General features: G+C 38.3%; 1 protein-coding gene across 5 annotated transcripts in view; it reads left to right on the top strand.

The window, feature by feature from the left end:
- The window catches only part of Kdm4c (lysine demethylase 4C), a 171,142-nt gene that overhangs the window by 132,621 nt on the left and 12,823 nt on the right, over positions 1–25,698 (top strand). For 4 of the 5 annotated variants that reach the window (XM_021160558.2, XM_029475965.2, XM_085839235.1 and 1 more), the window contains 3 exons: positions 5,061–5,246; positions 8,928–9,098; positions 21,628–21,747. In XM_021160558.2, the coding sequence (XP_021016217.1) occupies positions 5,061–5,246; positions 8,928–9,098; positions 21,628–21,747 (477 nt within the window). Of the gene's footprint in view, positions 1–5,060; positions 5,247–7,818; positions 7,935–8,927; positions 9,099–21,627; positions 21,748–25,698 lie in introns of those variants that run through there. The other variant, XR_015047363.1, reaches the window with a different exon arrangement.

Genomic DNA, 25,698 nt, shown 5'->3' with positions numbered 1-25,698 from the left:
GAAGCACCATGTTCTAGTGCTGCAAGCGCCTGGGAAATAATCACCATGTCTCCTCTAGTTTGGGCCTTAAGCTTACAGACCAATCAGAAAAGCAACACTAATCCACAGCAAAGAACAGCTCCAAATAATTCCACCCCCACCCATTCTTTAAAGAAGGAAAATGTTGAAAAGATAGTCCTTAGGTCAGGGACAGGTCCAAGTGCATGGGGCAAGTCTCAATTTTCAAAGGGTCTGTTCAAATTTAGCTGTCCAATTCTGTATCTCCCAACGCTGCTCTCCCTTTGTTGTTATCGCACTGGACATCACCAAGACGAGGGACATCAGTATTCCCTTGGTCAGTCTGGATTTTTCGGGTGAGTCTTTCTGGTATCCAAAATGGGTTGTCTTCATTTTGTGGAAAAACACAAACAGCTCCCCTGGATCTTATCAAAATAGGATCCGGGCCTTTCCATTTGTTATTTAAAACATCTTTCCATTTAACCATCTCTTTGGGCCTATCTGGCTCTGAACAATGTCGTTCAGCCGCGGTATGGCCATGAGAATCAAGATTTAAAAAATTGAGTGTAAAGTGCTGTAGACACAGACACTCTTGGTACTCGGGGTAAAGCCTCCTCGACTCCCCCTTTCTGTTTTATTAGATGGAAGTCCAGTCAGGTGGGTCACATCCATCTGACGGCAGAACTGTTGGAATTTTTGAGATGTATAAGCTGGTCCATTATCAGTCTTAAGGAGTTTGGGTTTTCCCCAAGCACTCCATGCCTCAAGACAATGTTGAATCACATGTGAGGCCTTTTCTCCAGTTAAAGGAGAGGCAAACATGATGCCAGAGTATGTGTCAATGGACACATGGAGATATTGAAGTTTTCCAAAGGAAGAAACATGTGTAACATCCATTTGCCAGACCTGTAGAGGTCGAATACCGCGTGGGTTAATTCCCACATGAGGAACTGGCAAGAACTCACAGCAGCTTTGACATTGAGTAACAATGTCACGGGCTTCTTTTCTCGTCAAGGAGAAACGGCAGCGTAATGTTTCAGCCGTCACATGAAAATTGTTATGAAAATTTCTTGCAGCCTCTATCGGGGATGTTAGGGCAGCAGCCACCACTTTAGTGGCTTTATCTGCCAAATCATTCCCCAGAGCCATGGGGCCAGGTAGGCCTGAATGGGCTCTAACATGAGTAATATAAACAGGAAATCTTCTAGATAACAAAACTAATTGTATCTGCTGAAAAATATTGGCAACTTTACTGGAAGGCTTAATCACTCCAGCCACTTCTAAAAAATTAAGGGGTTCTAAAAAGGTTTTTAAAACTTCTAAAACCACTAAACATTTTACCACTTGAGGTGAATTTTCATTATATTGTTTGGATACTACTTTACCACTAGCCACATAGGCACTTATGCCAGTTTTTGATCCATCAGTATATACCACAATCCCATTTTTAAGTGGGTTTCTTACTGTTATTTGTGGAAACACAACAGATTGATTTTGGACAAACTGTAAAATTGGATGTTTTGGATAATGGTTATCTATTTGTCCTGAAAAGGAGGTAACTAAAACTGCCCAATCATTGGATGTGGCTGCCAAGGTTTGAACCTGTCAAAAGTCCAATCTCTCTGCTCTGGAGTCAAAGCAGCAGCGTTTGCTCGGGCCTGCGTTTGTGCAGCCTCTTGCCATAGAGCTCTCCATTCCACATATTTGCCCATACTGGGGAGAGCGGCTTTTGCAATCATTTGCCAGTCGGCAGGAGTTAGTGCCATGCCGGCAAGCCTGTCTAACTGCACCAAAGTAAAATTAGCATTGGCTCCATATTTACGGACCGATTCAGCAAGCTCTTTCATCTGTATATACTCTACTGGAGCGTGGACACGCCCACCCTCGGCTCCTTCAAAGACCGGAAATGCCTGTTGTATCTTCCTTTGTGCCTCTCTTGGAATGAACGAGTCTGCGCACTGCCTCTCTGCGCAGGGCTGACGCACTACGCAGGGCGGGGGCTCCGCATAGGGCGGAGGTGCACTATGACCCTGAAGCCGACTGCCCTGAGGCCAAGCAGCAAACTGGCCTTTGCCAGCCGCTTTTGGCTTTTTTCTTGACTTAAAAGCTCGAATTTCTCTCTCATAATGAGCTGCTCCCTCCTCCAAGTCTGTTTTCTCAGAAGGGCTAATTTCTTTATCTGATTCACAGCTACTAAGAACTGGCTCTTTAAACTCATCTCTTTTCTCCTCTTTCCTTCTAATCTCTCCCCAGGTATTTTTCCCTGACATTAACTTTTCTTTTTTCCTTTGTTTTCTCTCCTCTTTCCTTCTAGTCTCTCCCCAGGTATTCTTCCCTGACATTAACTTTTCCTCGGGTTCAAGACCCGTGGAAAGGCCTGTATACTTATTTGGCGCGCCATGCTTTCTCTTTTTTCCTGCTCTCTCTCCCCGCTTTACTTCTGATAGACTGTCTTGAATTTCGTTCAGAATTCTCCACCCTGTCTTAACCACTTGTTGACATGTGAAAAGAAACAAAAAGGCTTTTAACACTAGAGAAAGTTCAAGACCAGACATACCTTGTAAAGCTGTAACGCGCCGTCCGTTCCCCAGCTGAAGAGTTCTGAATCTACGTCGGATCCTTCTCAACAGTCTGTTTCCGGGAACAGTTCATTAACCACAGTTCCCCAGCTGATGAGTTCTGAACCTACACCGGGTCCTTCTCAACAGTCTGTTTCCGGGAACACTTCATTAACCGCTCCTTCTCCGTGATGCAGTAGCTCGCGGGTTCCGGCACCATTTATTGCCCGCGCTTTTGTTCCCCTGGTAAGAACACGCTCAGGGCAACCGGAATCTTCTGCAGCACAAGCTTTATTGCTTACCCCATCAGGAGCCAGTGGAGAAGGGAGCCAGAGAGAGAGCCCCAGAGAGAGAGAGAGATGGCGGAGCCCCCTCCCTTTTATCGAGGACTGTCCTCCGCCTCGGACGTGTCACTCCCTGATTGGCTGCAGCCCATCAGCCGGAGTTGTCGTCACCGGAAAGGCAGAGCACATGGCGTGGAAAGCTACCCCGGCACATGCGCAGCTTGCTTGTTTACTACTTAGAACACGGGTGTCAGTGCTATCAGAACCATCTTGTAATGGCGAGTGTGAGGACGGCTCCTTACACTGAAAGGTTGCATGACATTCAAAAGGGATGGAGTCAGATGGTACCTGGGGCTCTATCATATAGGATGTTCCCCAGTTCAGAGCTTATATAGGTTGTGGCCAGTGCAAGCACAGATTAGACAGGCAGTGGATGGGCAACTAGGACTAGATTTGGGGACTGGGTATGTGAAAGAAAGGGAAGAGGAGGCAGATCCCTCAGGCTGGGCCCTGGAGCAAGATACACAGTATTGTCCTGCTCTGAGATGTTATATGGAATACCAGGAAACAGTAATTTTATTTTTAAAGATATTTATGCCTGTTTTAAAATTACCTTGATATTTACAGAAGTAAAAAGAATGATTAAAAAACTGGCAAAATAACTATCTATCTATCTATCTAAATCATATAATATTATAATAATATAACAAATCATAAAATATATAAATAGGAAAAGACAAGGTGTTTTGAACCTCCATCTACTTCATAGGTCATCATTTCTTGATGTCCTTTGCCAAGCTGTATGCTCAAGTAAATCATTAGAAGGCCTCATTACCTCCTCAATCTGTTAGTGCCCTCAATGGTGTGTGCCTCAGAATGAAGTATGAGAATCCAGTTCCCCAACAGAGTACAGTACTCTGTAAAACATTCTTCTGAGCATCTTCCTCTCTAGGCATTGAACATCAGATGGAGTAGCTTATACTTCCTTAATTCCTTTGAATTAAAAGTGCCTCAGAATTGTTGCTGCTTTATATTTTGTAGCCTTCCAACCCAAAGGTTCTTAAGGACCGATATATGGAGCTCCAGCCTCAGCACCACTGAGACTTATGTCATAAAATATAAATGCAGTGGTCCTACTCTGCATGGTCAGAGTTTTCAATGGTCTTTATAGACTTGCTGGTGGCTCTGATTCATGCTCAAGTGTCTTTTTGTTGAGGCATGTACTATGTCTATTGAGATTTAGAAGAAGCAGGTCATGAAACTTGACTAAAGTTCATTTGAAGGAATATGTTTAATTCAATGAAAAAAATCAGCAGTTTCAGGTTCCTTCCCTGGAAAAATGTAAGGAATGATGTAGGTGATAATCCCATGATATCAGTGTCCGAGTTTTCTACTTTTGTTGTTTTCTGGAAGTGAGCATTTTGGTAAACTTATTCTAAAGCATCCACAGGGGTGCTTCCGTCAGAATCCCCATTTAACTTCTTGAATCTCTTGTATTAGTTGTTGCCCAGACATTGCCTTCTCATTCTTTCTCAAGGCATCAGTGGTCTGCAAAAATAATTACCTGGTCTTTCTATACTTTCCCGCTCTCAAATGCCTATAATCTTATATCCTTAAGTTCCCTTTGTACTTGAGCATGAGGTTGCCACTTAAGACTCTAGGGAGCCAAGCTGGGTGGCAGAGTCCTGTAATACAAACTATTCTGGCTGAAATAGGAGAGTCACAATATCAAGGTCTTCCTGGCCTACAGAACCAATTCAGAGCTAACCCAGGAAACTTAGTACGATGATATATCAAACAAACATCACTGTTAGCTTCCATGGAGACATTGACTCACTTCCCATCCTTGAGCTCATGGCTTTGTTTAAAGGCAGATAGAAGTTCTCTGTAAGTCTTTGTCAGGAAAGAGCAGCAAGTAAGGAAAAGACATCTCAAACTTAGCCTCTTCCTAATGTCAGAATCCTAAAGCCTGGTCAGAACCTGTAGTCATTTCTAACAGTTCCTTTTCTTTTTGTGCTGTTTCAAAACGGAGAGCAGTGAGTTTTAAAAATACCAAGATAAGTTATAAAGTAATGCTTTAAAATTGTAAGGATCTTGTTTTTGTTCTATGGTATGCACTCTCTCCCTATGTTCTTGCTGATAAGGCCCCAGAATCAGAACTTGTGTTGTTCATATTATTCTTTGATGAATGAATGTTATATTCTCTGTTTTAATCCTTCAGAAATGCATCTTCTGTAGACACCGTGTTAAAAAGGTTTCTGGAGCCTGCATCCAGTGCTCTTATGGCCGCTGCCCAGCTTCATTCCATGTTACATGTGCCCATGCTGCTGGAGTGCTCATGGAGCCTGATGACTGGCCTTACGTGGTAAACATCACATGCTTCAGACATAGAGTGAACTCAAATGCGGTAAGATCTGCTCTCCCATTTGCTGACACTTTATTTGAATTCCTTCTGGGACCTGTCACAGGTCTCTAATACCTTGTGAGTGTTGACATGTCCAGACTGTAGTATAATTAAGACTAGGAATTGAGAACAGTTATTTAAACATAGGTGCTCAGATCCCTTCAGTTTCTGGTATGCATTAAACACAGTATTTATAGTAAGTTGAATGAGTGAATGTAAACAAACATGAGTCAAACTCTTAGGATCCATTCTTTTTTTTGGATCTGTGTACAGATATCTGAATAGTTGTATATAGATTGTGCTGTTCATGTGTTCAGCATGTCAGAAGATCATTTCAAGTAGAACAACGTGAAAAGTAGCTCCTAAAATCTGCAATGCATTCTGTATGCAACGATACACATATATTTAAATCTTTCCTGAAAGAAAGAAATAGCAACAACGTTGTAAAAAAAAAAATGGCCAGGAACTTGTCTTTCTTTCTACCTAACACAGGATAAGTGAGGTCTAACATGAAGGCCCTGGCAGATCAGTGGAATATGACTATGAAAGTGTATAACTTTTAACGTGAGGAGAATACATTACCATAGATTATAGGAAGGAAAAATAATTTGTCCCCCTTCATTCATATTACTTAAGACTGAAGTTCCTCTAAAAAAATAGAATTTGTACGCAGATAACATGAATTTAAACTGTAATTTACTTAACTTTTCCTTGTTTAATGAAATCATTCCCTTGACTTAAAAGCTTAAAAGGATTAGGGCAATATAGGGATTTGTATCCTTACATGCTCTTCCTGTCTCTATTAATATTATTAATATTTTTCTCCTCTACTCTTTTTTTTTTTAATGGAATGACTTCTATTATTTGACAACTTCACACATGTAAAAAATATATCTTTGTCATATGGACCCACTAATGATCTTTTTTGAGCAGGTGCCAAAATTGTCCACATTGACTTGTGAAAATATTTTACCCACACAGAAACCTTTTGTGATGATTCCATCAGTGTTTACTTGCGTCTTTAGAGATAGCTGACATTTGTAGCTAGCGATTGTGTGGATGTGTGAGAATGTTCAAATGGACGAACTGCTGTTATGAGCTCTTTATTTTAAAGTTATTTTCCATTATGTGAAATTACAGGTTGCATAGGAGACATCCATGCCTTTTCTTAGTTAGTTGATGTCCTTTAACCAAAAAGATTGTATTCAGTAACAACCACACATTACCAAACTAAAAAATTAGTAATAATATATACATTACTGTGGCACTTTGCCATTTACAGCGAGAAGTCAATAATGTTACCCCATTAAGTGATTCTGGATGTATTTTGTAATATAATAAGATTCTGACCCCTAGAGCCATAGTGATCAGTGTTCATGCTTAGAATCTGCCAATAAAAACTGATAGCTATGAAAAAGTGAAAATGTATACTAAAATTTTTTTACTTCTACGATTGCTGGTGCTGCAATCTTATATGAGTAATATAAGTATTTTCTTGTTTTAAAAATAATAAACCTAATTTCAGAGGCACTTAATTCCATGCACAATCTGTTGTAATCATAAATGACAGGTGACTGATTGTTCAACCTATATGCTCTAGTACTTGTTGAACCCTTAACTCCAAACTTAAATAGACCTAACAGTATGCTTAGGACCATAGATCCCATTTTAATACTGCAGTGCCCTGTGGCTATAAGTGATTCTATTGAAATTGGATTTAAGAGCTCTAGGGACTCTGCCTCCTCTTCACTCTGGTGTGTGGCTTAGTCAGGCTTAGGCTGCTAACCATTTACAAAAGATGAAAAAGAAAACAAGACCTGTCAGGTAATTTAGAAACTATGTGCGATATGTTTATAAAGGAATATATCATATACCTTAAATATTATATGGCCATTTCCTTATGAAACATTACAAACAAATAACAAATAAATAAAGTTGTAGGTTTTGAAATTAATTGCTCCTGACCCTCTGCAGGTAGCTCTAGGTTTTTGAAGTATAGTCCTGGTAGCTCCTACTTACCTATTCTTCAATTAGACTTCAGTGCAATTGCTGCTTTAATCTTATCTTGACAGTACATCAACATAGATAAGGATATAAAAGAAATAACAAGTAGCATTGGTATAACATCTTACATAGTATTGTGCATGTTCGGACACGCACAAGTCTTGAAAAAAGTACCTGCATCCCCATTTTCTGAAATCGTAAAGAGCTATTCACCTCTGAAATGAACCATAATCGCTAATTACAGAGAAGATGTAAAACTTTTCAGGACATATAGCAGAGAACTGCTGATAGATAGATAGATAGATAGATAGATAGATAGATAGATAGATAGAAGATACATATATACATTTAAAGATTATGTTGGGCAAATGTGAGATGATGTGAGCAACAATTAATAAAATACAATAGGACTTATATACAATTAGGGATAAGGGATTAATCAGCTCATGCTGATAGGTTTGGTAGGTAGGTAAGTAAGTAGATGCAAGAGAACATAGGAGATGCCCATATCAAATACCAAGTGATATCTAGTAAATTTTCTAAGAATGAGATTTTTTTTATATAATCACAGCTCCAGACAGTAATCCTTCAAGAAGATGAACACTGACACTTTAATCTGCCTCGTGGACTTAACTTGATCAAATGAGCAGGATGATCAGCATGTGCCACCATCATCATAAAGAATAAGTGAGATTCATTATTGGATGTTAAATCTAACCAGACTTGTATAAGGATTATGATGTTTCTCCATAGTAAGAAAATGTCCCATATATTGTATATTAATATAAGAGAAAAATAGAGAAATTAGGTCACTCTTTGATTTAGAATCAAAAGTAGCATTGAGACACATGCAGACATCATGTATCCTCAGATGGAAAGAATCCTGAAAAGAATATAGTATGGAACAATACTGTTTATAATCATGGGGAATAATTACACAGATATCTATTGAAAAGCAGGAGAAATTTTATCTTTCTAAAATATCAGTACCATTTTTTAAAAGAAGGTCTATAGAAATGAATTTATATGAGTCTAAAATGATGGGACAGATAAACAAAACTGAAGTGAAGAATGGATCCTTTTCTTCAGAATTTTGGGGGAGAGGAAAGGAAAGCACTAAGGTCATTATGAGGTCAGTCGAATCCAGGTGACAGATTAAAGTGTCATGCTAGTGTTCACCTTCTTCTAGTTGATTACTATCTAGAGCTGTGGTTATATAACAAAATATCTCATTCTTAGAAAGGAAACGTTGAAGTATTTAGGTGATGAACACCATGATGTACATTGCTTCAAAGTTGTTTAAGAAAACCATAGAGAATTGAAGAGTTGGGCTCAGGTATCAAAGACAAGCCACAGAGGCAGAATTATACACAAACGAAACATAATTTCTATCCTATTTCACACCGAAATATCAGACAACAAAGCACATCATAAGACATTAGTTATTATGTGTTAGTAAGCAGCGACTGACTAATAGATGAATTTTGATACCTGTCAAAGGATAGATGCTCTACTTTTGTACTAATTGTAGTCTTTACATTTGAAATTATTCTTTAATACTAAGTTTAAAATATTTAAAGTTTGACAAGGTCAATTTTTGCTTCCCAAGTAAATACTTTTTATTTTCTGTCCTTTTTTTCATATATGTCTCTTTTTTTTCCCTTTTTCTCCATCTCACAGAAATCCAAAACTTGTGAGAAAGCCATTTCTGTGGGTCAGACAGTCATCACAAAACATCGAAACACTCGGTACTACAGCTGCAGAGTGATAGATGTGACATCTCAAACCTTCTATGAGGTCATGTTTGATGATGGCTCCTTCAGCAGAGACACATTTCCTGAAGATATTGTGGTAAGTATGTTTCCCCTGAATATCTGATTCCTTAGAACAGGAATTTACTTGTTTAAGTTGTAAAAAGGTAAGGCAGTCCAAAAGTAAGTTCTGACCTTTTTCTCTGGTGAGTACCTTCTTGCTGAACTCTCACATGGGACAGGACTTTGAGGTGGCTCTATAAGTTCCCTCTCCCTGCTTTCAGGCATTTCATATAGGATCACTCCCTTTGGTCCTGGGAATGAATCTCTCAACTCCCAGGTCTCTGTGCATTGGGGTGGGGGTGGGGGTCTCCCTAACCTCCTATTTTCTGAGGTTACCTGTTTACTTTCTTTCTGCTGGCTCTCAGGGCTCAGTCCAGTCCGTTAACTTTTGTCTTTTTATAGGTGAGTTGAGAGTCCATTAATATTGAGAGATATAAAAGAGAGATGATTGCTGGTTTCAGATATGATTTTGTTTTTGTTTGTTTGTTTGGTAGGTGGCTTGATGTGCTTGGGCTCTCTGTTTTTGACTTTGTTGTGAAATATCCTTTCTTTGGTGCAGGTATCTTCCTTGTGTTGTAGTTTCTTTCCAGTATTCTTTGTAGGGCTGGGTTGGATAGATACAGTTTGGATTTGGTTTTGTCCTGGAATATTTTGGTTTCTCCATCTATGTTGATTGAGAGATTTGCGTGATATAGTAGCCTGGGCTGGCATTTATGTTCTCTTAGAGTCTGCATGACCTCTGACCAGGCTCTTTTGACTTTCATAGTCTATGTTGAGAAATATGGTGTAATTCTAATAAGTCTACCTTTTTTTTTTTACGTTACTTGACCTTTTTCCCTTGCAGCTTTTAATAATCTTTCTTTGCTCTGTGCATTTAGTGTTTGGTAATTATCTGACGAGAGGATTTTCTTTTCTGGTCCCATTTATTTGGTGTTCTATATGCTTCTTGTACCTTTATGTCCATCTCTTTCTTTATGTTGGGGAAGTTTTCTTCTATGATTTTATTGAAGACATTTTCAGGTCCTTTGAGTTGGGAATTTCATTTCGGCTATCCTTAGATTTGGGCTTTTCATTGTATCCTGAATTTCCTTGATGCTTTGGGTTAGGAGTTTTTTTATGTTTTGAATTGACAGCTGTTTCAATCTCTCCTACCATATCTTTTATACCTGAGATTCTCTCTTCTTTCTCTTGTACTCTGTCGGTAATAATTACAACAGTAATTCCTTACCTCTTTCCTAGATTTTCCATTTCCAGATTTGCCTCCGTTTGCATTTGCTTTGTTGTTTTTATTTCCACTTTTAGGGCTTGGATCGCTTTATTTAATTCCTTCACCTGTTTACCTGTGCTTTCCTGTATTTCTTTCAGTGCATTATTGATATCCTCCTTAAAGGATTCTATTATCTTCATGAGATAAGATTTTAGGGCAGATTCCTAATTTTCATGTGTGTTCAGGGCTTGCTGTGGGGTGAGAACTGGGTTCTGATGCTGCCCACGTATTTTGGCTTCTGTTGCCTATGGTCTTGCTCTTGTCTTTCACCATCTGGATATCCCAGATGTTTGTTGGTCTGGGTGACTGTATGGAGTCTGCCTCTTTTGTCCCTGGGTTGCTTCAGGTCTCCTGGTAGGCTTGCGGCCCTGGCTGTATCAGACCATCTGTGGAGCCTTCCTACTGGGGGCTCTTCACAGGGGCAGAGAAGCTGCTGATCTGTTGCCCTGGCTGCAGTAGATCTCCTGGGAGGCCTTCAGACTGTTGGGTCTTCTGTGGAACAGTCAAGCTGTTGTCCAGCTGAGTGCAGAGGATCCTCAACTGCTCTGAGCGCAGTGGGTCTAACTGCCCTACATGCTGCAGGTCCTCTAGGATGTATCAGGATATGAAGTCTTCATGGGAGCAACTAGGAGTCTGCCTCAGCAGCAAGGGCCATGTGGAAGGGCACATTTCTGTATTCTTAACTGGGTCAGGGATATTTCTCAGCCAGTAAAGGTTCTTGCTCCCAAACCTCATTAAATTAATTCCATTCCCTGGGCCCACATGATGAAGGAGACAGCCAGTTCCTACCTGTTGTCTTCTGACTTCCACATTCACACCATGGGATGCACTCACTTCTCCACCCCAATACACTCTCACATATATACATATACATATACACATGTACAGAAAATAAGCAAAACTAAAGTACTCAAAATAGTTAAAAAATAGGATGACATAAAGGGAAACCAAACTATGTTTAAAAGATTTTAAATCAAATGAATTTAAACACATTGAAAATCTTGGAATTTTTCCCAATGAAGACCAATGGATTACTGGAGTATATCTGAAGCTGTGTGTCTGTACTGCTCTCAGAGATCACCACAGTGACCCACACAAATCTGCCTAGCAGAAAAGGAAACGACACTTGCCACTGCTCCCACAGGTAGAGAGTGAAATTTACACACTTAATGTCACAGTGCAAGACTATTATGGTTAATTTTATGTCCACTTGACTGCACAGATTTTTTTGGCCAAACCTTTTCATTTTTTCTAGATGAATTTTACATTTAAATTCATTGAATAAAATAGATTGCCCTCTATTCTTTGGTTAGCCCTTATTGGTAGTCCTCTAGTGGTGGACCTACATGGAACAATCTGACTTCTCCCAAGTTAAGTAGAATCGTTGCTGTCTGCTCTGTGTTCCTCGGCAGACATGGATCTTCTGCATTTAGAACCCATCAGCTCGTCAGCTTCTCTATATGTCTAGCCTGCTCACTGCACATCTGCAAACTTTGCAGCTTCTAGCATCTTGGTAGGCTGAATTACAATAGTCCCCTATTTAAAGATTCAGTGTTCAGCTCGCTTTATTAATTCATTAGACAAGAGTTCTCTAATGCAAAAACTCTATATTTGAAAATAAATTTTGCAGTCATAAAGGGATTGGAATTTTGTTTCTAGAGAATATGTATAGCAGCAGGAAATTTCTCTACCTAGGTACTTAATTCTGTGGTAGAAAAATGTCCAAAAAATTCTCACGGAACAGAGCAACTATACAAAGTGTGTATCAGCCAACTTAGCCTCAGAATGAATTGTTTAGCTGTTGAAGGAAATAATAAATGATATATTGCTACATGCTTGCATCTGTCAGTTTCTTAAACATACTCTTGATGAATTTTTGTTGTGCATTATTTTAACAGAAATTAAAAATGCCCATCTAAAAGAAATTTATAAGCGTGGGGATCCTTGGCCCCCTTTAGCATATACCAAAGCCTGGGATCCTCTTGATGCCTGTGTTGGCTCCAGAGTGATATTTACTTGCTTCTTTCTTCACTTGGAGTTCATTTCAAGGGATGAAGGGGCCTAAGAGTCACTGGATCTTCTTGGATAGGCAAATAATATACACCATGCACCACAAAGCGAAAATTGACTGCCTAGAAATTTGATCACAGGAGCCCATCAATGAAACAGGAGTTGTTTAAAAATATTATATTTAAATTAAAATAAACATTACATGCTGCATTAGATAAATAGACAGATAAAGTAATGTTACTTAGAGTGGTTATGTCCCTTCCGTGAGTAAGAGACTAGCTACCAAACTCCAGCTTCAGTCATGGGGAACATCTAGTCTTTGTTCAGAGAAGTTGAAGAAATTACCAAAATAATAAAAGCTATTGCCACTGCTCTTGATTTTCATTTAGAACTTGAAGAGTCTATTATATAGACACCATGCACACTTTGAGCATGAGACAGAGGAATTGAGCTGAAACTGATCAGGATGCCTGCTCTCTGAAAACTAGCTCTCATAGTTTCAGGAGGTGCTTTGCAAGCTGCCAAGGAATACCATCAAGTTGTACCAAGGGTGCAGTAATGACAGTTAGGGCCACTCAATGGGAAGGAATTCGTGTCTTGTACTGGACCCAGCCAACTACTTATGGCTGGTAAGGTCATAACTCCTAGAGGAGACACTATTATTCTCACTTTCCAAAACCAGTATAATTCCTAATTTATGCTAAAGACTTATCCTTCTACCCAGACATTAGTGTAACTCTTACCTTTTATCAAAAAACTCCTTTTTGCAGCATATAGAGACCATTATAAAAACTCACAGCTTGTATATGTATAGTGTGGTGTCAGTTATGTATAAATAGGTAAAGGAAAGGCCCTCAAAGCAAATACACCAAAATATTATTACTTTTATCTGAAGATTGTTATCAGTCATGGGTGATTATGACTTTCATTTTATGGTTTCCATATGAATGTTTTCTGTTTATAATCAGATAAAAGGTTACATATATATATATATGTATATATATATATATATATAAATTTTATTCTTTACTTTTTCCTCGGTTTTTCCTACCTAGATCATTTCAGATTACTTTATCAAATATTTTATTTGTATTCCTAATTAAGTTTCAGTCATATAATTTTTTTTAATATATACATCCAGTAATGCCCTTTCATGTCCTCTTTTCATTCCTGCTATAAGTTTTTTCTTCCAGTCTCTTTCTATTTCTGTGCCTTCTTGTGAGTGAGTGTGAGTGTGTGTGTATGTGTGTGTGTGTGTGTGTGTGTGTGTGTGAGAGAGAGGGGAGGGGAGAGTGACAGAGGCCTATTGAGTTTCATTAGGTTTTGTTTCCTATGATACATGTGAGGTAACTTACTGGAGCTGGAACATGTCTAACTTAAAACAAAAAAGGACTCCTCCTCCATAGTTTATTTTAGCTGCAAATATCTTCTTAGAGAGGGCGTGGTCCCATGAATCCCTCCCCAGTCCATGGGATGTTGACAGGTTCAATTTAACCTCTTGTGGAGGTTACCTAAGAATCTGTGATTTCATGACTACACCAGCAACAGCCTTTTCAGGAAACATCATTTTACAATTTTACAGCATTCTCTCTCTCTCTCCCTCTCCCTCTCCCTCTCCCTCTCCCTCTCCCTCTCCCTCTCCCTCTCCCTCTCCCTCCCTCCCTCTCTCTCCCTCCCTCCCTCTCTCTCCCTCCCTCTCCCTCTCTCTCTCTCTCTCTCTCTCTCTCTGTGTGTGTGTGTGTGTGTTTACATCCTTTATTCTATAATGTTACCTGAGCCTAGGGTGCGGTTATGTAGATATCCCATGTAGCACTGAATATCCCTTATTAAACTCATTGACTTATTCTCAGCCTTTTCACCAGTTCCAAGTCTCTGCATTAATTGCATTCATGATAACAAGAAGCTTTTCTAAGCAGCTGATAGTACTAATCTGTAAGTATAAATATTTGGAAGAAGATTTGTTTCTTTCAATACATTTTATCAAAACACTAGTATTGTTCTCCTTTCCTTAGTCAGTGACTTACCCAGCTATGGGCTTTTACATATTTACAGTAACAGGAATGAATTCTCTCCCACAAAATAGGCCTTAAATCCTATCAGAATGTAATTGTTTACCTCCATAACAGTCATGCCACTGTAGCATCATTGGGCACAATGTGCTGGTAGGGTGATATTGTTACACACTGGCAAATAGCTGGTTAAGACAATGGATGACTTTTTTCCTCTGAACCCTGCATAGCATCTTCCAGGTACCATGAAAGCTAGTTGAACATCAAGAAAGCATCCAGCTCAGCTCTAGTTTCATTTCTTCATGTCCTGCAGCTAAAGTATAGCTCAGCAATAGACTTTTCCCATTAAGTTCTAGTGGGCAAGTAAGAGGAATGAGATATCCTGTGTTGTTTGAGGGACCTCCAGGGGCCTCTTTGACCAACAACTTATAGAGATGTATCCTATACTTGGTATAGGGATTTTCATTTAACAAACTTATGGCTTCTAGGAGAGGGATTATCCATCCATACAGCTTTTATTATTGTATTTTTAACTACTTTACAAATAGAAGTTGTTCATATGACTTTTTTATATTTTTAAAATCTGATTACCTACCTCCAACTCTACATGCCCCAACACTCATCCCTTCTTAGCCTATTTCAAATAAAATATTTTCCCTCTGTGCTTTTATATTACTTTTGTTATATTCTCTCTGTTCTCTGTTAAGTTCATACACAAATTCACACTCCCTCTTCACTGCATGCATATTAAAATTGTAATGTCTTCTTAATGTTCTCTGATCAGTATAAAGTGACATTTTTAGTCCCTTCTAACTAGTTTTAATTTAAAGCCTATTTTGTCAGGTATTAGACTGGCCATATTTGTTATTTCCTAGTCCAATTTTTTTTTTTTTTTTTTGTTTAAGAATAGCCTTTTCCATCGATTTACCTTAATGTGGTATCTTCCTCTGATGAGGAAGTGTATTTCTTTGAAGCAGGAAAAAGAAGAGTGCTGTTTTCTAATTCAGTTTGCCATTCTCATCTTTTGATTGAATAATTAAGACCATTTACATTCAGGGTTTTTTTTTTTTTTTTGAAAGGTATGTTATAAGTCCTGTCATTTTTGTTTATTTTCTAATGTTTTGTGTTTTCTTAGTCCACATTTGCCTAACTGGTCTAGCATTGTTTGCCCCTCCCCAACTTCTCGAATATTTCCATTGAGAAATCAGCTATTCTGATATACTCTCCTATATAATAGATTTAGTCTTTCTGTCTTGCAGTCTTTAATATGTTTTCTTTGTTCCATAATCTTTGTGCTTGAAATTAAACTGGGAGTTTCTTTTCTGCCCCAGTATATTTGATAATCGGTGTACCTTTGTACATGGTTGTAGTTATAGAAGGCTGAGTCATGGATAGTGAGTTCCCAGTCCCCATCCATCACTGTGATTGCATATTTCCTTATGTTATTCTGATGTATGTTTGAGTACCAAACTAGATCTGAATCCCTTTAGCGAAAGAATTAGGAAAAAGTTGGGTGGTTTTTTTTTTTTTGCTTGTTGTTGTTGTTGTTGTTGTTTAAAACCTGTTTCCCTAATGGTCAGTGCCAGGCCCTGAGGATATATTTAGTATGTTATTGTAAAGCCCAATGATCACCTTTTCTAGAGAGTTTTGACTTTCCCTCCCGCCAATATTGGAACTTGACAGACAGAGAAGGAAGGTAATCTGTCTCCGAGAAGGCAATTCTGTTTCCTCCATACTCTCAAGCTCAATAGATGTAGAGAGTTTCCCCCAGTACTGCAGAGGGCAACCCCCAGACCTACCTCACTGTACCTGCTGCTGCCTGGCCCTATTCCCACAGCCCCTTAAAACAGGCTGGTTCCCCAGTACCAGTCTTGTGGAGTTTTTTGTTTGTTTTTTTTTTAAAGATGTATTTATTATTATATGTAAGTACATTGTAGTTGTCTTTAGACACTCCAGAAGAGGGCATCAGATCTCATTACGGGTGGTTGTGAGCCACCATGTGGTTGCTGGGATTTGAACTCAGGACTTTCGGAAGAGTAGCCAGTGCTCTTAACCACTGAGCCATCTCTTCAGGCCCCCCACTCTTGTTTTTAGTTATTGGCTTTTCTGCTTTTTTAATGGTATCTAACTTTAGAGGAACCAAGAAAAAAACTTCCTAAAGAAACAATTACTTATGCATTCAAAGCTACCAGATGTCAAGGCTCATTATTTCTGATACCATAAAGATTGCCTTCTCTCATAAACAGACCTCATGCTAATGCTGAAATACTTTTTAAAATAATAATCTCCATATCAGGATTTTCTGTTCTTTTCTCAGCCCTGTGTATACTCTTGACATATGGCTGAAGGAGAAGTGCAAACCAACAAACCACTTGGCCTTGAGGAATTCTCCAAATAAGTATTAATGCTGTTGTTACATAGAAGATGATTTGTGTTTGTGTGTCAGGGCCTGGCGATAGGATGTGTCTAATAGCCAAGAATTTGGTTTAATGAAGAAACAAGGTGGGCTTTGAAGTAAAATAACAACCACAGTATTGTGGGGGTATAGGAAGAGGTGTATTCACACATGCATATGCATTTATTTGCTTTTCAGTGGGGAAAAAAAAAACTATTAAAAAAAAGTAGGAAATTAGACTTCTTACTTTTAAGAGTTGAGTCCATTAACCCTGAATCAATCTACATTGGCAATGATCCTGTATGTAACACAAAACATGTATAGGCAGATAACTCTGGGTAGGAGCATTTCAGATTTTCTTTTTAGCATATTAAATGCCTCTCAATGTAACATAAAATTGTTTCTCTTTTCATACATAAACATAGCCTTACATTATCACAGTCATACATGTACTTATTTTACATTATTACAAATATGTTTGCAGCTACTGGGCTGTACAATTAATATGGGGGAATGGCAACATTTTAAACATTTTCTTTTATTGGATTATTCTATATTTTGAAGAAAATATCCAATAAAATATAAAATATTTGGATATTTACATTTCAAATATTATCCCCTTTCCCGGTTTCCTCCTCCTAGAAACCCCCTATCCCATCCCCTCCCCCTACTTCTGTGTGGGTGTTTCCCTTTCTAAGAAGGACTGAAGCACCCACACCACATTGGTGCTGGTTCAACTGGAGGTCAACATATAGAAGAATGCATATCGATCCATTCTTATCTCCTTGTACAAAGTTCAAGTCTAAGTGGATCAAGGACCTCCACATAAAACCAGTTATGCTGAATCTAACAGAAGAGAAAGTGGGGAAAAGTCTCCAACACATGGGCACAGGAGAAAATTTCCTAAACAGAACACCAATGGCTTATGTTTTAAGATCAATAATCAATAAATGGGTCCTCATAAAATTGAAACGCTTCTGTAAGGCAAAGAACCCTATATTCATTTAACATTTTGGCATCTGGTCTGGCTTGAAGTTGCACTAGTCTTGTGCATACTGTCATAATTATTGTGAGTGGATATATGAAATTATCATACTGTATTTGGAAGACACTGTCTTCTTGTTCCAGTGGACATGCCTTGCCAGATCAGTTGTTATTGTAGTTCACAGGGTTCACTGCTATGTTAGATTGATGAAAGCTAGCCAGTAGGGAATGAAGCTTCCATGTCAGTATCAACTTGGTTTCTCATTTTTTTAATGAATCAAGTATATGGTATTTTCAGTAATAGGGTCTTACTATCAATTTCTAAATTATATCTAGTAGAATTGGCATATTCTAATAAAGTATATCTAATAGAATTGGCATATATCTAAGTGTTGGCATATTCTGTAAAGTTCTTTTGGTTAATTTGGTTATATATCTGGCTGTATAACTTTTTTTCTTGTTTTATTATTTGTATGTTCTTTTTTTGATAGCAGATCACTTTGTAATCTTGGCTGTCCTGGAACTCAGTATATAGACCAGACTGGCCTCAAAGTCAGAGAAATATGCCTACCTTTGCCTCTGTGTTAGAATTAAGCATATATACCACCAAGCCTGGCTTGCTAAACTTTAAATAAAAAAAACTAGCTCTTTCTTTCATGGCTTCTTTGCATCATTTTTTTATTTCTATGCAATGAATTTTAGCCCTGATCTTGAAAAAATATTAATTTTTTTATATTGTTTGTTCTGTTTTTCTTCAGCAGACTTTTGTTGCATCACTAAATTGTTAATTTGAGATCTCTAAAAATTTTTTTGATATAGACGCTTCTATAAACTTCCCTGTTATTTGTCCTATTGATTTAGGTATTAATTTTCATCCAATTTTAGGAGGCTTTTAAATTTTCTTTCTTTTTTTTTTTTCTGTGACCTAATTATCATTCAGTAGTGTGTTGTTTAGCTTCCATGAGTTTGTGTACTTTCTGTATTTCCTATTGCTGTTGACACTAACAGAACACTGGATGCCATTTCAGTGTTCCTATTTATATTAAGACTTGCTTTGTCTTCTATCATGGAGTTAATTTTGGAGAACATTTTATGAGCTACATAGTGTTTGGATGGAATGCTCTTTAGGCATTATTTAGAACCATTTGAATAATGTCATTGAATAGCACCATTTCTTTTTTCATTTTTTTTGACTGTGAATCTGTGAGAGTGAGATATTGAAGTCTTCCACTGTTGCAGGAAATAATAAAAAATGATCCTGCCAACTCTCCTGCCCCAGAAAGGTTCTAGCTCTAACACTGGTGTTCCACAATACTGTGTCCCGGCAGGGTGCCGCTCTCATGTTCTCTGAGAGACTCTCTCCCAGCTAGCCCCCGCTGTGTTTGTTCCATCACCACTAGTTCTTCTTCATCCATAAACCTATATAGTTGGAGATCACATATTCCAGTAACTAAATGGGGCTGCCAACCTCACAGTTACATCTCACAACCCAATACCCCAGTAGAATCATGACTCTATAGTTAACCAATTAGATTTATATATCAATAAAACTACAATTTACAAGATGCCAATAAATAATTTCAGAGCCAATTGATAACGATAAAACTTTAATCCATTATTTCTAACCTTATGAAATCATAGTTACTTGTGGCTAGTAATTGCCACAGGAGTGCACAGTCTGTGGTCTTGGTTCTTCTCCCTACCCTCTGGGACACTCCCTCTCTGCAACTCTTAGCTCAACCCCACTTTGCCCTGTCCATTCACAGACCTCTGCACTAATGTAATTGGACAGGAAAAATCCTGCAACATTCCACAGTCACTCTGTTGGGGTCAATCTGTGGTTTTTAGATCTAATGTTTTCTTTATGAAATTTGATGCCCTGTGTTTTGGTGTATATAGACCTAGAATTGTAGTATTCTGTTGGTGGGTTTCTCTTTTACTAAAAATGAACTGATACTCCTTATGTCTTCTTCCTAGTTTTTGTTTGAAGTCTGTGGTCTTGAATATTAGAATAGCAATGCTGCTTGTTTCTTAGTCCCATTTCTTTGGAATTCCTTTGTCCATGCTTTTACTCTAAGGTGTTCTCTGTCATTACTGGTAAAGTGTGGTTTTGGAGGAAGCAAAGGTATGGATGTTGTTATCTAATTCAGTCTGTTAGTCAGTGTGGTTTTGTTGAAGAATTGAAATAGTATTTAGTTATTATTGAAAGGAGTGTCTGTTCCTGTCATTTTTGTTGGTGTTGTGTTTTCTTGGACCTCTTTATTCTGTGTCCTGCTATTCATTTTTTTTCCTATGGCTTCTTGTATGTCTTTACCCTTTTCAGTTGAAGTATTTCTTTTAGTATCTTTTGTAGAGCTTGTTTAGTAATCAAAACTTACTTTAATCTGTTTTTAACATAAAAAGTTTTCTTTTTCCTTCAGTTTCCAACTAGAACAATTGAACATCTGTGCCTTTCATACTTAGTCCTCACCTGGCAATAAAATGACCACTTCTTTTTAGGGCAGAACTTTATTACTAGAAAGAAATATCTGACATGTCACTAATTGTAAACAACCAAATATGTCCTGTGTTTCTTTCATTTAAACATAATATTTTCAGGCAGCATTTATAGCTTCATTTGTCAAAAATGTATTTCTTTCAGCCACATTAATAAACTCTCTGAGCATATTTTATTATTTGACACATATATCCTCTTGGCAGAAGTTAGCTTTCTGAATGAACTCCACTGGGGAGTTTTGCTAATCTTAGAGGAGAGAGACATGAAAGAAAACACCAGAAGACAGAAAACTCTCGATAGTTTTTGTGGGACCACTAGTACACCTGTATACAGTAACCAGCACACTTAATGGATACAGGAGCATTCATGTTCAGGCAACTGAAGCAAGACGCATCTCACCTGCTCCAAATATCATGTCCCTTCCATCCCTTGTCTTTTCCTTGCAGCCTGAATCAATTCTCTCAGCTCTGACTTTGAGGCCCCTCATCCCCATTATTTTCACAGCTTGACTGACTGACATTCAGCATCATTTATGGCAGAGGTGTTCCTTGGATGCTCAGTATTGTTGCCAGTAAAATAAATATAATAATTTGCCACTTCATATGATCTCAGCGTGGGTTGGGGGTAGTAGTCTTATCTTATAGGCCTACCCCCAGCTCAGTAACTAATGGCATTGAATGGCTGCTGTGACAGGATAGTTTTCTTCAATGGTTTGACCCCTGTGCCATCAACTATACTCCAGTGCAGCCTTCACATCCAACACAAATTAGGCAACACAATTTTGACTTTATGGGTGTTAAAAAGAGAGAGAACTCTAATTTTGGGTAAATTAGAAGGCGGGATGTTGTATCCAGGTAAATTTGGGAAGGAGGCTAAATGTGATTAAAAAAATACATTGTATCAAATTCTCAAAGAATACATGAAAATATTATGTAAAAATTCTGTCTACTTTAAAGAGTAATTAGAAAGATCAAGGTCATAGCTATGCCGAAGACACTTTCTTAATTGCAAATTGCTACAGAAATGTCAGGTATAATGCATCCCTTTGTCTCAGGCAAAGTACTTTGTATTTATGTAAGTTTATGTAAGGTATGTAAGTTTCTGTCTTGACAGTTCCTTGTCAAGCAGCAAATGTAAAGTACTGATTGGTTGTTTTTGTTGCTGTTTTGTTTGTTTGTTTTGTTTTCATACTTGTCTACAGGGCTCCTGCAACTTAATAGTCTAGCCTAAATCTTTAAGTGCTCCTATACCTCTTACCTCTTCCCTGAACCCCCAGTCATGATCATAATCTGTAAAACCCTAGGATGATTATTTCTTTTAATTCCCAAGAGTTCATCATTTGCTAAGTTCCAAATGTATTCACTTAGGCACTTGCCTTAAAATGCTTTTCCATTAATTCCACAGAGCCGAAACTGTGTGAAGCTGGGCCCTCCTGCGGAGGGAGAAGTCATCCAAGTCAAATGGCCTGATGGTAAACTCTATGGGGCAAAGTATCTTGGATCAAATATTGCCTATATGTATCAGGTGGGTGCTGCTCTCTCTGTGCTGTTTGTTGAGAAAGACAGGATATACCAGAAGGAGATAACATGAGTATGCTATGGATCAAAAAGCCACATGAATTTTGTGCTTTCCCTTAAATTTTGTGAAAGAGGCAAAATGTCATTGTCTAGCAGCCTGGGTTTCAACTTACAGTTTAGCAACTTATAGTTTAGTTGCCGGATTGGACACTCAGAAACCCTAACAATTGGTAAATGTTCACTATATGAGTTCACAAGTTCACTATATGGTTCAACTGCTAGATAGTAGGCTCTTTCCCCTGTGTTTTCATTATGAGAGTTGTTTTATCTCACCTTAAGCCAGAACATGGAGCATGGGTTATTATAGCTCAGCAGTAGAACACTTGCTTTGCATATACAAGGCACAGAACTACAGGAATCAGATAGAAAGATAGAAAGATAGATAGATAGATAGATAGATAGATAGATAGATAGATAGATAGATAGGTTGATGGAAGGAACATTCATTTGCCAAGTTGATACAGTGTTATATATTACTTTTGTGGTAACTGTATGTTCAACAAGCATCCCCTGACTTGATTTACTTGGTTGGAGGCATCTCAGATAAAACTGAGTCAGGTAAGGAGCATTGACATAGGTTCTAAGGAACTTAGAGTTGTCATCTACTCAAGTTTAAAGAAATAGTCGTTTATCAAGTGTATATTCTGGTCACTAGGGTATTCTACATGCTAATACTTAAACTGGAATTTGATATTTTTACCCAAAATGAAGAAGAGATGAACTCACAAAAGGGAAACAACATGAGCAGCACATGTGCATTCCTATTCCTTGGGGAACTTTACAACTGAAGCAATAAGTTTCAATAACACCATGTCATAAATCAACATTCTAGTGTAAATAGTATAGTAAAAATGGGGAAAACCAAGACGATTCAAGTGCAAAACAGGTTAATAATAATAAGACACTAGTTTGCGTAAAGGAAGTTAGCAAACTGGTTAGGGCTTAAAAGGTAGAGTACATTACAAAATACGGTACCAGAAACTAGAACAAAATATAATTAACAGATGCTCAAAGCAGTTTAGAAAACATGAGAGTACACTTTTTGATGGTCTAGAAAATCCCACATGAGCTGGTATACTGGAAAGTTTTTTCTCATGTTCACAAGAGCCAGAGTTATCTGGGAAGAAGATCCTCAAATCAGAAGATGTTTCTATGAGACTGGCCTGTAGTGTAGGTAAGCCATGGCACAGCTTAATTAGTGGTTGATGGGTGGGGGCCTGGGGCATCTTGTGTATGCCATTCCTCTGCAGAGACTCCTGAGTTGTATAAGAAAACAGGCTGAGGAAACCAGTAAGTAGTGAGCTTCCAATTCTCCATGTTCCCTGTTTCAGTTCTTGCCTTGAGGTTCTGCCCTGACTTCAGTAATGGACTGTGATGTGGAGTTGAAATAAAATCTCACCTTTCCAAGTTGCTTTGGATACTGTGTTTTTATTGCAGCTTAGAAAGCTAAAAGTTATCAGAATCCAGGAACACATTAAAACGATCATCCATCCTGACCAAGTAGGTTTTATTCCAGGGATGCAGGGATGGTTTAATATACGGAAATCCATCAACGTAAACAATCTCAAAGACAAAAACCACATGATCATCTCGTTAGATTCGGAAAAAGCATTTAACAAAATCCAACACCCATTCATGATAAAAGTCTTGGAAGGATCAGGAATTCAAGGCCCATACCTAACCATGATAAAAGCAATCTACAGCAAACCAGTAGCCAACATCAAAGTAAATGGTGAGAAGCTTGAAGCAATCCCACTAATATCAAGGACTAGACAAGGCTGCCCACTTTCTCCCTATCCGATATAGTACTTGAAGTCCTAGCCAGAGCAATTAGAGAACAAAAGGAGGTCAAGGGTATAAAAATTGTAAAGGAAGAATTCAAAATATCACTATTTGCAGATGATATGATAGTATATATAAGACCCTAAGAATTCCACCAGAGAACTCCTAAACCTGATAAACAGCTTCGGTGAAGTAGCTGGATATAAAATTAACTCAAACAAGTCAATGGCCTTTCTCTACACAAAGAATAAACAGGCTGAGAAAGAAATTAGGGAAACAACACCCTTCTCAATAGTCACAAATAACATAAAATATCTTGGCGTGACTCTAACTAAGGAAGTGAAAGATCTGTATGATAAGAACATCAAGTCTCTGAAGAAAGAAATTAAAGAAGATCTCAGAAGATGGAAAGATCTCCCATGCTCATGGATTGGCAGGATCAACATTGTAAAAATGGCTATCTTACCAAAAGCAATCTACAGATTCAATGCAATCCCCATCAAAATTCTAATTCAATTCTTCAACGAATTAGAAAGAGCAATCTGCAGATTCATCTGGAATAACAAAAAACCTAGGATAGCAAAAACTCTTCTCAAGGATAAAAGAACCTCTGGTGGAATCACCATGCCTGACCTAAAACTGTACCACAGAGCAATTGTGATAAAAACTGCATGGTACTGGTATAGCGACAGACAAGTAGACCAATGGAATAGAATTGAAGACCCAGAAATGAACCCACACACCTATGGTCATTTGATCTTTGAAAAGGGAGCAAAAACGATCCAGTGGAAAAAAGACAGTATTTTCAACAAATGGTGCTGGCACATCTGGAGGTTATCATGTAGAAGAATGCAAATTGATCCATTCCTATCTCCTTGTACTAAGGTTAAATCTAAGTAGATTAAGGAACTCCACATAAAACCAGAGACACTGAAACTTATAGAGGTGAAAGTGGGGAAAAGCCTTGAAGATATGGGCACAGGGGGGAAATTCCTGAATAGAACAGCAATGGGTTGTGCTGTAAGATCAAGAATCGATAAATGGGACCTCATAAAATTGCAAAGTTTCTGCAAGGCAAAAGATACTGTCAATAAGACAAAAAGGCCACCAACAGATTGAGAAAGGATCTTTACCTATCCTAAATCAGATAGGGGACTGATATCCAATATATATATAAAGAACTCAAGAAGGTGGACTCCAGAAAATCAAATATCCCCATTAAAAAACGGGGCTCAGAGCTAAACAAAGATTTCTCACCTGAGGAATACTGAATGGCTGAGGAACACCTGAAAAAATGTTCAACATCCTTAATCATCAGGGAAATGCAAATCAAAACAACCCTGAGATTCCATCTCATACCAGTCAGAATGGCTAAGATCAAAAATTCAGGTGACAGCAGATGCTGGCGAGGATGTGGAAAAAGAGGAACACTCCTCCATTTTGGTGGGATTGTAAGCTTGTACAACCACTCTGGAAATCAGTCTGGCAGTTTCTCAGAAAATTGGACATGGGGGTACTGGATGATCCTTCAATACCTCCCCTGGGCATATATACAGAAGATGTTCCAACTAGTAAGAAAGAAACATGCTCCACTATGTTCATAGCAGCCTTATTTATAATAGCCAGAAACTGGAAAGAACCCAGATGCCCCTCAACAGAGGAATGGATACAAAAAATGTGTTACATTTACACAATGGGGTACGACTCAGCTATTAAAAAGAATGAATTTATGAAATTCCTAGCCAAATGGTTGGACCTGGAGGGCATTATCCTGAGTGAGGTAACCCAATCACAAAAGAACTAAAATGATATGTACTCACTGATAAGTGGATATTAGCCCAGAAACTTAGAATACCCAAGATATAAGTTACAATTTGCAAAACACATGAAACTTAAGAAGAACGAAGACCAAAGCGTGGATACTTTGCCCCTTCTTAGAATTGGGAACAAAACACCCATGGAAGGAGTTACAGAGACAAAGTTTGGAGCTGAGACAAAAGGATGGACCATGTAGAGACTGCCATATCCAGGCATCCATCCCATAATCAACCTCCAAATGCTGACACCATTGCATACACTAGCAAGATTTTGCTGAAAGGACCCTGATATAGCTGTC

Source organism: Mus caroli, unplaced genomic scaffold, assembly GCF_978045245.1.
Source record: "Mus caroli unplaced genomic scaffold, Mus_caroli_1 scaffold_6, whole genome shotgun sequence".
In the NCBI taxonomy this organism is placed as follows: domain Eukaryota; kingdom Metazoa; phylum Chordata; class Mammalia; order Rodentia; family Muridae; genus Mus; species Mus caroli.
The sequence above is the reverse complement of the archived record's forward strand: the minus strand, read 5'-3'. Positions and strand labels throughout refer to the sequence as shown.